Source organism: Hippopotamus amphibius, chromosome 3, assembly GCF_030028045.1.
Source record: "Hippopotamus amphibius kiboko isolate mHipAmp2 chromosome 3, mHipAmp2.hap2, whole genome shotgun sequence".
Lineage (NCBI taxonomy): Eukaryota > Metazoa > Chordata > Mammalia > Artiodactyla > Hippopotamidae > Hippopotamus > Hippopotamus amphibius.
Genome location: NC_080188.1, coordinates 110,978,981 through 110,992,320, shown reverse-complemented (window position 1 = coordinate 110,992,320; position 13,340 = coordinate 110,978,981). Strand labels below are relative to the sequence as shown.

Here is a 13,340-nt window from a genome sequence, read left to right as displayed (position 1 = left end):
TATGTTGAGGTAGGTTCCCACTATGCCCACTTTCTGGAGAGTTTTTATCATAAATGGGTGTTGAATTTTGTCAAAAGCTTTTTCTGCATCTATTGAGATGATCATGTGGTTTTTATCCTTCAGTTTTTAATATGGTGTATCACATTAATTGATTTGCATATATTGAAGAATCCTTGCATTCCAGGAATAAACCCCACTTGATCATGTTGTATGATGCTTTTACTGTGTTGTTGGATTCTGTTGGCTAGTATTTTGCTTAGGATTGTTGCACCTAAATTCATCAGTGATATTGGTCTGCAGTTTTCTTTTTTTTTTTGTAGTATCTTTGTCTGGTTTTGGTGTCAGGGTGATGGTGGCCTCATAAAATGAGTTTGGGAGTGTTCCTTCCTCTGCAATATTTTGGAAGAGTTTGAGAAGGATTGGTGTTAGCTCTTCTCTAAATGTTTGATAAAAATCACCTGTGAATACATCTGGTCCTGGCCTTTGTTTGTTGGAATATTTTTAATCACCATTTCAATTTCATTACTTGTGATTGGTCTGTTCATATTTTCTATGTTTTCCTGATTCAATCCTGGAAGGTTATACATTTCTAAGAATCTGTCCATTTCATCCAGATTGTCCATTTTATTGGCATATAGTTGCTTGTCGTAGTCTCTTATGGTGCTTTTTATTTCTGCTGTGTCTGTTGTAACTTCTCCTGTTTCCTTTCTAATTTTATTGATTTGAGTCCTCTCCCTCTTTTTCTTGATGAATTTTGCTAGAGCTTTATCGATTTTATTTATCTTCTCAAAGAATCCACTTTTAGTTTTGTTGATTTTTGCTATTGTTTTCTTTGTTTCTATTCATTTACTTCTGCTCTGATCTTTATGATTTCTCTGCATCAACTAACTTTGGATTTTGTTTGCTCTTCTTTCTCTAGTTTCTTTAGGTATAAGGTTAGATTGTTTATTTGGGATTTTTCTTGTTTCTTCAGGTAGGATTGTATTGCTATAAACTTCCCTCTTAGAAGTGTGTTTGCTGCATCCCATAGGTTTTGGATCATTTTATTTTCATTGTCGCTTGTCTCTAGGTATTTCTTGATTTCCTCCTTGATTTCTTCAGTGATCTCTTGGTTATTTAGTAGCATATTGTTTACCCTCCATGTGTTGTGTTTTTGACACTTTTTTTTTTCCCTGTAATTGATTTCTGATCTCGTAGCGTTGTGTTTGGAAAAGATGCTTGATGTGATTTCAATTTTCTTGAATTTCCCAAGGCTTGATTTATGACCCAAAATGTGATCTATCCTGGAGAATGTCCCATGTGCACTTGAGAAGAATGCGTAATGTGCTGTTTTTGGATGTAATGTTCTGTAGATATCTATTAAATCAAGCTGCTTTATTGTGTCATTTAAAGCTTGTGTTTCCTTATTAATTTTCTCTATGGATGATCTGTCCATTGGTGTCATTGGGGTGTTAATGTCCCCCACTATTATTGTGTAGCTGTTGATTTCTTCTTTCTTAGTTATTAGCATTTGCCTTACATATTGAGGTGCTCCTATATTGGGTGCTTATATATTTATAATTGTTATCTCTTCTTCCTGGATTGATCCCTCAATCTTTATACAGTGTCCAATCTTGTCTCTTCTAACATTTTTTTATTAATTTTAAAGTCTATTTTATCTGATATAAATACTGCTACTCCAGCTTTCTTTTGATTTCCATTTGCATGGAATATCTTCTTCCATCCCCTCACTTTCAGTCTGTATGTGTCCCTAGGTCTGAAGTGAGTCTCTTGGAGACAGCACATATATGGGTCTCGTTTTTGTATCCATTCAGCCACTCTGTGTCTTTTGGTTGGTGCCTTTAGTCCATTTACATTCAAGGTCATTATCGATTTGTACGTTCCTATTACAATTTTCCCAATTGTTTTGTTGTTGTTTTTGTAGGTCCTTTTCTTCTCTTATGTTTCCTGCCTAGAGAAGTTCCTTTAGCATTTGTTGTAGGGCTGGTTTGGTGGTGCTGAATTCTCTTAGCTGTTGCTCGTCTATAAAGCTTTTGATTTCTCCCTCAAATCTGAATGAGATCCTTGCTTGGTAGAGTATTCTTGGTTGTATATTCTTCTCTTTCATCACTTGAATTATATCATACCACTCCCTTCTAGTTTGCAGAGTTTCTGCTGAGAAATCAGCTGTTAACCTTATGGGAGTTCCCTTGTATGTTATTTGTCGTTTTTCCCTTGTTGCTTTTAATAACTTTTCTCTGTCTTTAATTTTTGTCAATTTGACTACTACATGTCTTGGCGTGTTTCTCCTTGGGTTTATTCTGCATGGGACTCTCTGTGCTTCCTGGACTTGAGTAGCTATTTCCTTTCCAATGTTAGGGAAGTTTTCAACTATAATCTCTTCCAATCTTTTCTCAGATCCTTTATCTCTCTCTTCTCCTTCTGGGACCCCTATAATGTGAATGCTGGTGCATTTAACACTGTCCCAGATGTCTCTTAGACTGTCTTCAGTTCTTTTCATTTTTTTTTTTTCTCTTTATTCTTCTCCTCATCAGTGATTATCACCATTCAGTCTTCCAGGTCACTTACTCACTCTTCTGCCTCAGTTAACCTGCTATTGGTTCCTTCTAGTGTACTTTTCATTTCAGTTATTGTGTTGCATATCTCTGTTTGTTTGCTCTTTACTTCTTCTAGGTCTTTGATAAAAATTTTCAATCTTTGCATCCAGTCTTTTTTCAAAGTCCTGGATCATCTTCACTATCGTTATTCTGAATTCTTTTCCTGGAAGGGTGCCTATCTCCTCTTCATTTAATTGTTTTTCTGGGGTTTTAGCTTGTCCTTTCATCTGGTACTAAGTCCTCTGCTTTTTCATTTTCTGTATCTTTCTGTGGCTGTGGTTTTCAGTTCCACAGAAGGAAATACTGCTGATACTGCTTGATACTGTTGTCTGTCCTCTTATGTAGGAAGCTATCTAGGAGGCTCCTGTGTGATTCCTGATGGGAAGGACTGATGATGAGTAGGGCTGGGTGGGCAGAGCTCAGTAAGACTTTAATCCAATTTGGTGGGCTAAGATCAGTATAACTTTAATCTGCTTGCCTGCCAACAGGTGCGGCTGTCTTCCCACTTTGTTTCTTGTTTGGCCTGAGGCTACCTAGCACTGGAGCTTACAGGCTTTTTATTGGGGCTAATGGCAGACTCTGGGAGGGCTCACACCCATGAGCACTTCCCAGAATCCCTGCCGCCAGTGCCCCTGTCTCCTCAGTGAGCCACAGCTGACCCCACCTCTGCAGGCTACCCTCCAGCAACAGCAGGTAGGTCTGGTTCAGTCTCCTATGGGGTCACTACTCCTTCCCCCTGGATCCTGTTGAGCACAGTTTTTTGTGTGCCCTCCAAGAGTGGAGTCTCTGTTTCCACCAGTCCTATGGAGGTCCTGCAATCAAATCCCGCTACCTTTCAAAGTCTGATTCTCTGGGGATTCCTTCCCCTGTTGCTGGACTCCCAGGTTGGGAAGTATGATGTGGGACTCAGGACCCTCACTTTAGTGGGTGGGCTTTTGCAGTATAACTGTTCTTCAGCTTGTGACTCACCCACCCAGCATTTATGGGATTTGATTGTAGCACGATTGCACCCCTCCTACCATCTCATTGTGGCTTCTCCTTTGTCTCTGGATGTGGGGTGTCTTTTTTTGATGAGTTCCAGTGTCTTCCTGTCAGTGATTGTTCAGCAGTTAGTTGTACCTCCAGTTCTGTTTCAAGAAGGAGTGAGTACAAGTCCTCCTACTCTGCTATCTTTATCCAATCTCTGTATGTTTCCTTTAGTCCATCTCCTCATCATCACTTGGTAGTCCTGCCTTTCCTATTTTCGCCAATGCCATGACTATGAAAAAGTGTTTTATATTATTTTTATATTTACATTTTCCAGATCATTATTAAAGTGTATTCATTTGTCTAAAGACTTTTCTTCTTCCATAAATTGTACATGTGTATTCTTTATCCATAGTTCTATGGACTTCTAGCCTATTATTCATTTATTTAAGAGATGCATAATTGCATCTTTTTTCTCTGGTCTATGGCTAGTTTCTTACTATGTTTATGATTGTATTTTCTTTCAGAAAGTAAAATTTTAAAGCATAAAATTTATCTTCGTGATAGTGTATTGTGTTTAAGGATCTCTTCAATGCCTTATATCTCTATTTCTCTCTCTCAAACACACGCAGTGTTCAAATATACATTTGCACAGTTTGGATATGCAAAGATAATTAATATCACTGAACATGGTTTAGTTTTGATACTTAGTGGATGAAACCATGTGAATAGCAGTGAGGAGAGCTTCTCCAACAGGAGAAAATAAATGCAGTGATATTATACAGGAATAAATACAGGTAATATAGGTAAGAGGTTTCTGTACAAGAACTGTTAAATTGTAATTTAACCTTAATCCTGAATTTAAAGAAATATCATTTAGGTAGTACTCTAATTTTAAGAAGATTGTCTTCAAGCTAAAAATAAGGATGACCCTTTAAGAAGAGAATGAGTTTTTGCAAAATCATTATTAAAAATTAATAATTATAAATGAAATGAGGCAGGTAAGAAGAACAATGCATCTTAAAAGTAATCTCTGAAGGATATGTGTCCTTGTAATGAAAATGAGGTCTGTTGGAAGCAAGGCTTAAACATGCACATAGGGGAGACTCCTCTGTACTGGGGTTCTTGGGCCTGGGCATCAAGAGTGGGGGTTTCTGCAGGGGCATCACAGAAGTGAAAGAGTCAAAGGAAAAGGGAGCTAAAAGGTGAGCCAGGTCCAGGCCTGTAACTAAACCCATAAAGGTGGGTTGGGTTCAGTTGTGGAAAGAACAGGACAGCTGTAGCATACTCTTTGAATTATGCTTGTCTTTGGGGTTCTTTTAATGTAAGTCTGATCTTGGTAAGCGTTCATGCCCAGATTTTGTTATCTGTGAGAAATTAAAGATGGGTTTAATGCTTATGTGCCAAAAGAAATTAAGAAAAAGAGAAGGCATGCATCCTCACCAATCAATATGGTTGTGACATCAGAAATTAGAACACATTGTCTATGGTCCCTGAACTACTGGCTGTAGTTAGGTGGCTGCAATGCGTAAAACTAAGGGGGATCAGAATGCTTTGAACTGGAATCAGATACCAATGACTCCATGGTATGAGAGCATGTGAGCTATGGTTTTGCTACTGATTAGTTTGTATTTGATCAAGCTAGTTAGATATAGTGTTATTAGTAATTGTGAATATTGGAGCCTATACATTCAAGTTATATCCAGATGAAAGAAAAAAAAAAGAATACATAATATTCTAAAGAAAAGGTTACATTCACACATACCTATGTTTGTGTGTGTGTTATAACCATCAGTATGCCTTTCCATACATACATGTGTGTGAGTGTGTGGGTGCATACCTGTATCAGTAGGAACATATTAAGAAGCAAATGGATACTACAATTTATTCTTCATATAAAAATAACATAGGTGGAAGGTTGACTATGATCTTTATGTTACCTTATTCAGGAAAAACAGAAGTACTTTAATAAACTAAAACAAAACATTCTCATCATATCTTCTGGATATTGTGGTACAGAACATCACTCTCAATTTGTTAATTTAATATTAACTGTGAAAATGCACTTTAGTGATAAACCAACTTTTCCTAAACACTTTCTTTATTGCCTCTTTGACATCTTTATTCCTTAAACTGTAGATGATGGGATTCAGCATGGGAATCACAATGCTGTAAAATATCGACACGATCATGTCATGATCCAAGACATAGCTGGAACTTGGTCTCATATACATGAAGAGAACTGTACCATGAAGAACTGACACTCCAGTTAGGTGAGAGCCACATGTAGTAAAGACTTTCCTTCTCCCTTCAGCAGAATGCATCCTCAGAATGGCCAACAGAATAAAAACATGGGAGATCAGGACAATCAGGATAGTGACTATCTCAATAGAGCCCACAAAGTAGAAGAGCAGAAGCTGGTTTGTGTGAGTGTCAGAGCAAGAAATAGCGAGGAGAGGAGGGATGTCACAGAACACATGTCTGATTTCATTGGATGCACAGAAGGATAGACTAAATGTGGCCACTGTGTGTACAGAAGCATGGAAAATGCCACCAACATAGCAGGCAATGATGAGGGACACATAGAAGCTGGGTGGCATGCTATCTGAATACAGGAGAGGGTTGTAGATGGCTACATAGTGATCATATGCCATCGCAGCCAAGAGAAAGCATTCTGTGGTCCCAAAAGTGACAGCAAGAAATATCTGGGTTGCACACCCAAGGAAAGAAATGATTTTGTTCTCTGACATAAAATCCACTAACATTTTGGGTGTAATTACCGAAGAATAACAGGCATCCACAGATGAAAGCACACCCAGAAAGTAGTACATCGGGTTTTGGAGCCGGGAATCCCCAATGACCAATGCAACCAGTCCTAAATTTCCCATCACTGTGAAGAGGTACATTGCCAGAAACAGGAAGAATAAGATGATCTGTATTTTAGGATTGTCTGTGAGGCCCTTCAGTATGAATGTTGTAATTTCTGTGGCGTTCTTCATCTTGACACCTCATGGAAGAGACTTGAAAATATTCAAGAAATTACAATTCATTTCCTACCAAAAGATTAAATAATCCTGTGACTCAATATTGTGACTGAAGGGAATGTGACCTGTGTCCTCACATTTCTTTTTTGTCAATGTATAATTTCCCAGCTGCATATCAGGGCATGGTGACGAGACAGTGGGTCAAGTGCTCACAACTCACTGAAGAATGAAAGGGAAAAATATGTGATTTCATTCACTCACTGGCTGAATTCATGCCGTTTCTAAATCCATTAGGTGAACTGGTTAATTTACCAATGCATTCTTTTTTTAATAAATTTTAGTGGAATATAATTGCTTTACAATGCTGTGTTAGTTTCTACAGCACAACAAAATGAATCAGCCATACATATACATATACCCCCTCCATTAAGGACACTACAGTACATTAAGTAGAGTTTCCTGTGCTGTTCAGTATGCTCCCATCGGTTGTCTATTTTATACATGGTATCAATGGTGTATATGTGTTACCACTGCATTCTATTAGCTGTTTTCATATTAAATCGCATTGAAACACCAAATGATTGGTTAAAACAATTTCCTTCTCACATACAAACATACGAGATAGATAGTGTATCAATGGGCAGATGACAGGAACAGAATATCAGCATTTTAGACCTGTCAGTAACTGTGTAAAATTATTTGTTATAATCAAATCACCTGTAGAATGAGAACACTGATATTTATGTTACCATATCGGAGTACATATTGAAAGGCAAATTATGTTAATAAAACTGAATCTTTAAAATTATGCTAAATAGAGAATGTTAAATGAAGTTGGTCCTACAGAGTAGCAGCTTCCCAGATTGTAACATTTAATGAGATAATCTCAAAAACTTTTCTAACTCAGTTTTTCTTGTGTGTATCTGAATGAACTAAGCAAGATTATTGTTATTTTTTTTTTAGATGATGGGCCATGATTGAATTAAGCAATTATATAGGACAACTTATGTTTCATTTAAGGGTATTTCTCAAATATTTAACATTATACTGTGTTTTTTGACTAGACACTCAGCCATATTTCTTACTTTTGGATATTTAAGTTCTATATGATTTTCAGCATTCTCAAGATGTGTGGTGAAAATGTAAAGAATTTTTCTGAAAAAAAAACCATGTTTTTTTCAAATTATTGTATATTTTTAGGTATTGTGAATCCAGTGAATTATCAAATAGGTAATTAGTATCTGAGTCACAAAGCCATTTATAAACAAATAGTAATTAGAATATGACAACAAAAATAAACAAGGCTTACCCTGAGACATAAAACAATATTTGAGAGCAAAAAAGTAGGAAGAAATAAAAACAGAACAGCAGAAATCTTCCCTGGTTAATCCCACTGTTAAACAAATTAGAAGTCAAACCTGTATTTGAATCCAAAATTTCAATTATTAGCTCATAATGTAACACAAGGTGGAACATAGATTTTATTCAAGTTATTTTTAGTTTGTTTTGGTTTTATTTTTGGTTTTGTTTTAAATATATATATATATATATATTTATATGTGTGTGTTATACACACACATATATATGTGTATATGTATACATATCTCAATCCATAGGATATTTAAGTCAGACTGAGGGCACATAATTTACTGCTAATAAAAATCTCTACTATTTAAATTCACAATGTAAGTCAAGCTCCATATTCAACACATGGACATGGGTCACCTCAGTAAAAGAAAGAAGTATCTGCATTAGATATAGTGACAGAAGCAGAAAAAAAAACACATACCAGCAAGCTTCTGTGAAAGACAATCAAGATTACCTAGGATAATTGTCACTATCAGGAGAAAATGTTTTCATATAGTTATTAGAAAGAGTAAAGGCAGACAAAACAAGAACTACTCATATGAGACATCAGAAAAGGCAGATTTTAGGTTGAATTTTATGTATTGGAAATAAAAATAAAGAGAAATCAAATGAGAACCTTCAAACCACATACTTTAATTAACTGAATATTTTTGAGTGGCATTAGTACTATAAGATGCTTTTAAATAATTTAAAATATTTAATTACTTAATGTTTAATGTTAATATTTAATTTCATTAGAAAACCCCCAAATATTTGTTCTTATCTTAAAAGCTGTAGGGAAGAATAACACAATTATTAATTGAAAGAGATTGAGACAAGTGTTTATATATTGGTAAAAAAGTTTGTGTACATGAGGTAAAGCAGAAGCAAAATAAATAATATACAAACTCTGATGAATATGGTGAAAACTATTTTTTAAAATGTGAGAAGGCATCACAAGAACAAGTTCGGCCCCAATCCAGTTCTTGACCTTAGTTCAATGATGTACTTGTTCAAGATAATATAGGATTTAGAATCTGAAAGTATATATTCATAGGGCAGGTTCATGATTAAAAATCATGTGTTATGATGTTAGGCTTGCTTTCCAAAGTTTATCTTTTTGTTTGTTGGCCCCACCACATGGCATGTAGGATTTAGCTCAGTCCCCTGCAGACTGCAGAGTCTTAACCACTGGACCTCTAGGGAAGTCCCAGTTTATCCTCTTTGAAGTACTGATATACTTAAATGACCAAGAGGACAAAAGACTATGTATACAGGCCTGTAAAATAAATATGTAAAGTATTAAAGATATAAAGCAATTTCATTTAAATTTGTCAGTTTTTGGTTACAAGTTTAAGATTGCCATATAATTGAAATTTTGTCATTAGATATTTGTATTTTTAAAACATTAGTAAATATTGGGTCACAAATTAATATTATAACTAATCATTAAAAAATGTAAATGACTAGAGCCTTGATCGATATTTCATTCTTTACCTTCATGTAATATATGTGTTTTGTGATTATTAATGCACACCAAATCATTATTCTCTTGGGATTAAATCCAATGAATCATATTTGGATTATGATTTTTTTCCTTCTGTTTTCCTTTTGTGCCTTTAGATTATTCTTTAGAGAATAAAGAAGTTTTGTGAATTGTGTGTTCTGTTGATACTAAAAACTACACATACAGATCACCACAATTCCATTTTCTACATGACAGTGAGCTCACGTTTATGTGGGTAAATAAGATAGTGAAAGAATGCAATATTAAATATTTCAGCTAAATTTCTCTTGTAACAGGCATATCTGCTAGTTGCTAAAATAAAAATGTCAATATTAGAATATACTGAAAAGACTCAGAGTTATAAAAAGAAAATGACAAATATCAAATTTAATAACATAGGATCAACTTTTAAAATTAATGTAAAGCTTCTTCTAAAAATACAATTTTAATGGAAGGTAGAAAATCCAAATACAATTGACTCAGCATTGAAACACTAATTCGCAAAGGAGGGAATAATAATAACAGCCATGTACTAAGCACGTGCAGCAGCAATGGACTTTTGCTCACATTACTTTATTCCCCCTTTATAAAAACTCTCACAGCGAATAACTACCAGAGCCAAGATTCAATTCAAGGTCTCCCTCATAATACATGCACTTTGCACCATTTTTCACTGCCTTCTGTCATACCATGGCTTCATTTTGTAACTGACCTCCCACTTGCCACTCTCAGTAAAATACTACATGTTTTTTGATATGTATTTTTTAATTTTTTTCAAAGTTTTCTTAAACATTAAGACTACAGAAACAGTAACTGAAATAGTAGGAATCTGATGCTGCTCATATATCACAAAGCCAAAAACAAAAAGGCAATTGACTATTTTCCTCATTACAGCAAAATATAATCTCCCAGATGGTTGAATAGGTCAAATACTTTCTTTTCTGAAATATTTTCCTGTTTGTTCCTGCCTTAAACAGATCTGTCTTCTGTCAGGAAAATAGAAGTATATGGTCAATTTGGAGCACTCTTTTTCACCTCTACAAACACACATTATATTTTCTATTTTCTTTGTTGTCTTTATTCACCTATGTGATAGGCAACAACTAAAAGGGTTTTGTAACATATCTGATCTTGTTATTTTAGGTACAAACTCCTAAAATAGTCTGCAAATGATCTGAAATTTTCTCTTACCTGTGGATCAGTAAAGGCAGGTATAGATACAGTATGAATATAATTAATTCTAACTGTTTATATCCACCTACTCAACCATTGATGAAACCACAGGAGATTCCCCAGGGGAATAGGCCCCAATTATCTTTTTGCTCAAAATAGCAACATTACACAATAAAAAAGAAAGTGGTTCTGGAATAGTTTACTACATATTAATATTGTTGAATAAATAGAGTCCTTCAGCCTCTGATTATAAGCATGCACTATACTTGCAATTTCCCAGTAATTAGTAGTGATAGGTATTTTTTCATACTAACCTATTTTCCATCTGTATGTCTTCTTTGGAGAAATGTCTGTTCAAGTGATTTGAAAATATTTTCTCCCATTCTGTAGGATGCCTTCTCACTCTATTGATTATTTCCTTTGCTGTATATAATTTTAGTTTGATGTATTCTCACTTATCTACCTTTGCTTTTGTTGTCTGTGCATATGGTGTCATATCCATTAAATTGTTACTGAGCCCAATATTTATAGGTTCAGGTCTCATGTTCAAGTCTTTAAGTTGACTTTTGTTCATGGCTTAAGATGAGGGTTGAATTTCATTCTTTTGCATGCTAATATTTAGTTTTCCCAGCACAATTTGTTGAGGTGACTATCCTTTTCCCATTGTATACTGTTGACACCCTTATTGAAGCTCAATTAACTAAATATATATGTGAATTGACTTGTGGGCTCTTCATTCTGTTCCATTGGCCTATATGTGTGTTTTTATACCAACACCACACAGTTCAAATACTGTAGCTTGGTAGCATATTTTGAAGTCAGGACCTATGACAACTCCAGCTTTGTTGTTTTGCACAAGATTTCCTTGGATATTTAGAGTCTCTTTTTGGTATCACATAAAATTTAGGATTTTTTTTTCTATTTCTATTAAAACATAGCAGTGCTATTTTGATAAGGATTACATTGAATCATTAGATTGCCTTGGGTATTATGCATATTTTATCAAATTCCAATCATGACTACAACTACATATCAACTCACAACTGTTAGGAAGGCTATTATTTAAAAAATAGCGACTAGTATTGACAAAGATATGAAGAAAGGACTCCTTGGGTACTGCTGACAGAAATGTAAATTTGTATAGACATTACAGAAAACAGTATAGATGCTCCTCAAAAGATTAAGTATAACACTACTATGTGATCTGGAGATCCTTTCTGGGGATATATACAAAGGAATTGAAATTAGAATCTTGGAGAGATACCACACTCATGTTCACTGCACCATTATGGTCAGTAGCCAAGATATGAAAATCACATAAATGTCTATTTATGGGAAAATGATTTAAAAACAACTGGTATATACATAGAATGGAATATTATTCAACCTCAATAAAGGAGGAAATTCTACCATTGCAATAACATGGGTGGTCTTGGAGGGCATTTGCTAGGTGAAATAAGTCAGACACAGAAGGACAAAAACTGTATGATCTCACTTATATAAGTGATCTAAAACAGTCAAATTCATAGAAGCAGAGTGTAGAATGGTGGTTTCCAATGGCTGGGAGGAGGGGGAAATGGGGAAGTGATGCTCAAAAGCTACAAAGTTTCAGCTATGCTAGTTAAATAAGTTTGGGAGATATACTATACAGCATAGTGCCTGTAGGTAACACTATGTTTTGTATATTTAAGTGTTGCTAAGAAGGTAGATCTCATTAAGTGTTTTTACTACAAAAATTATAAAAACAATAAAGGGGGAAGAGGAAACTTTGGGAAGTAAGGATATGTTTATGGCCTTGATAGAGGTGATGTTTTCATGGGTGTATACTCATCCCAAATTCTTTGAGTAAAGTGCATTAAATATGTATGTCTTTTTAAGTGTCAGGTATATCTCAGTAAGTTGATTGGTTGTATACATATATAGTTGTGTATATACTTTTATAAATATATATTTATGTGTCAACACTAGATAACACTTTTAAGACATGAAACAATCTTTTGTCATATCTCTGACACTGACAGGAAACTTCTCTGATGCTCAGTTTCCTCATCCTGGTACTATAACTTATTTACATTGCAACAGATCAGTTTATATGCTAAACTATAAAATGTAAAATTACACTATATGTTTTTGCAGGATACAGCATATGGATTTACAGCCAGCTGAATTAATTATACTTCTACCCTGTTCAAATTATAAATCCCTGTGTTTAAGTGAAAAACATGTAAAATTTGAACTTACTGAAAAGGTTATTATTCAAGTGATAAGAAAAATACAAAATGCCACAAACATGGAGGAGGAGACATAAAACATTTAAAGCTCTGTAAGCCTTCGAGTCATGTGATATTGTAATTCCTGAGTACTAATCTATAGCATATTTGGATGACACAATAATACCTATATATCTACATCTATACCCACACATACACACAAGTGGGACCTAAATACAGAAATTTGACATTGATAGACAAAGGAGACCCATCACAATTTTTACATTTCTTCAGTTCTTCAGTTGCTCTTGATGGGCAGTCAGGTTGGAAATAATAGATCTAGCAACAATTTCTCATTTCATAGAAAAATAAATTGAACTGTGGGACAGTAAAATGATTTGATAATCATTCATGTATTTTTCAAAAATACTTTTGAGGACCTACGAAGTTTGGGAAAAACTGAAAAATAATGTCAGCAACTACAAACACTGAATACAAACAAAATCACAAAAGGGGATAAAGTGTGATGTGCTGGTGGGGATTGGGTATATTTTAG

At 34.8% G+C, this 13,340-nt stretch overlaps 1 protein-coding gene across 1 annotated transcript; it reads right to left on the bottom strand.

Annotated features, from left to right (window-relative positions):
• Positions 1-5,611: 5,611 nt before the first annotated feature.
• LOC130848657 (olfactory receptor 5T2-like) lies at positions 5,612-6,613 on the bottom strand. The gene has a single exon (XM_057727082.1). The coding sequence runs from the start codon at positions 6,560-6,562 to the stop codon at positions 5,612-5,614; it is 951 nt and encodes a 316-aa protein (XP_057583065.1). The 5' UTR covers positions 6,563-6,613.
• Positions 6,614-13,340: the final 6,727 nt, after the last annotated feature.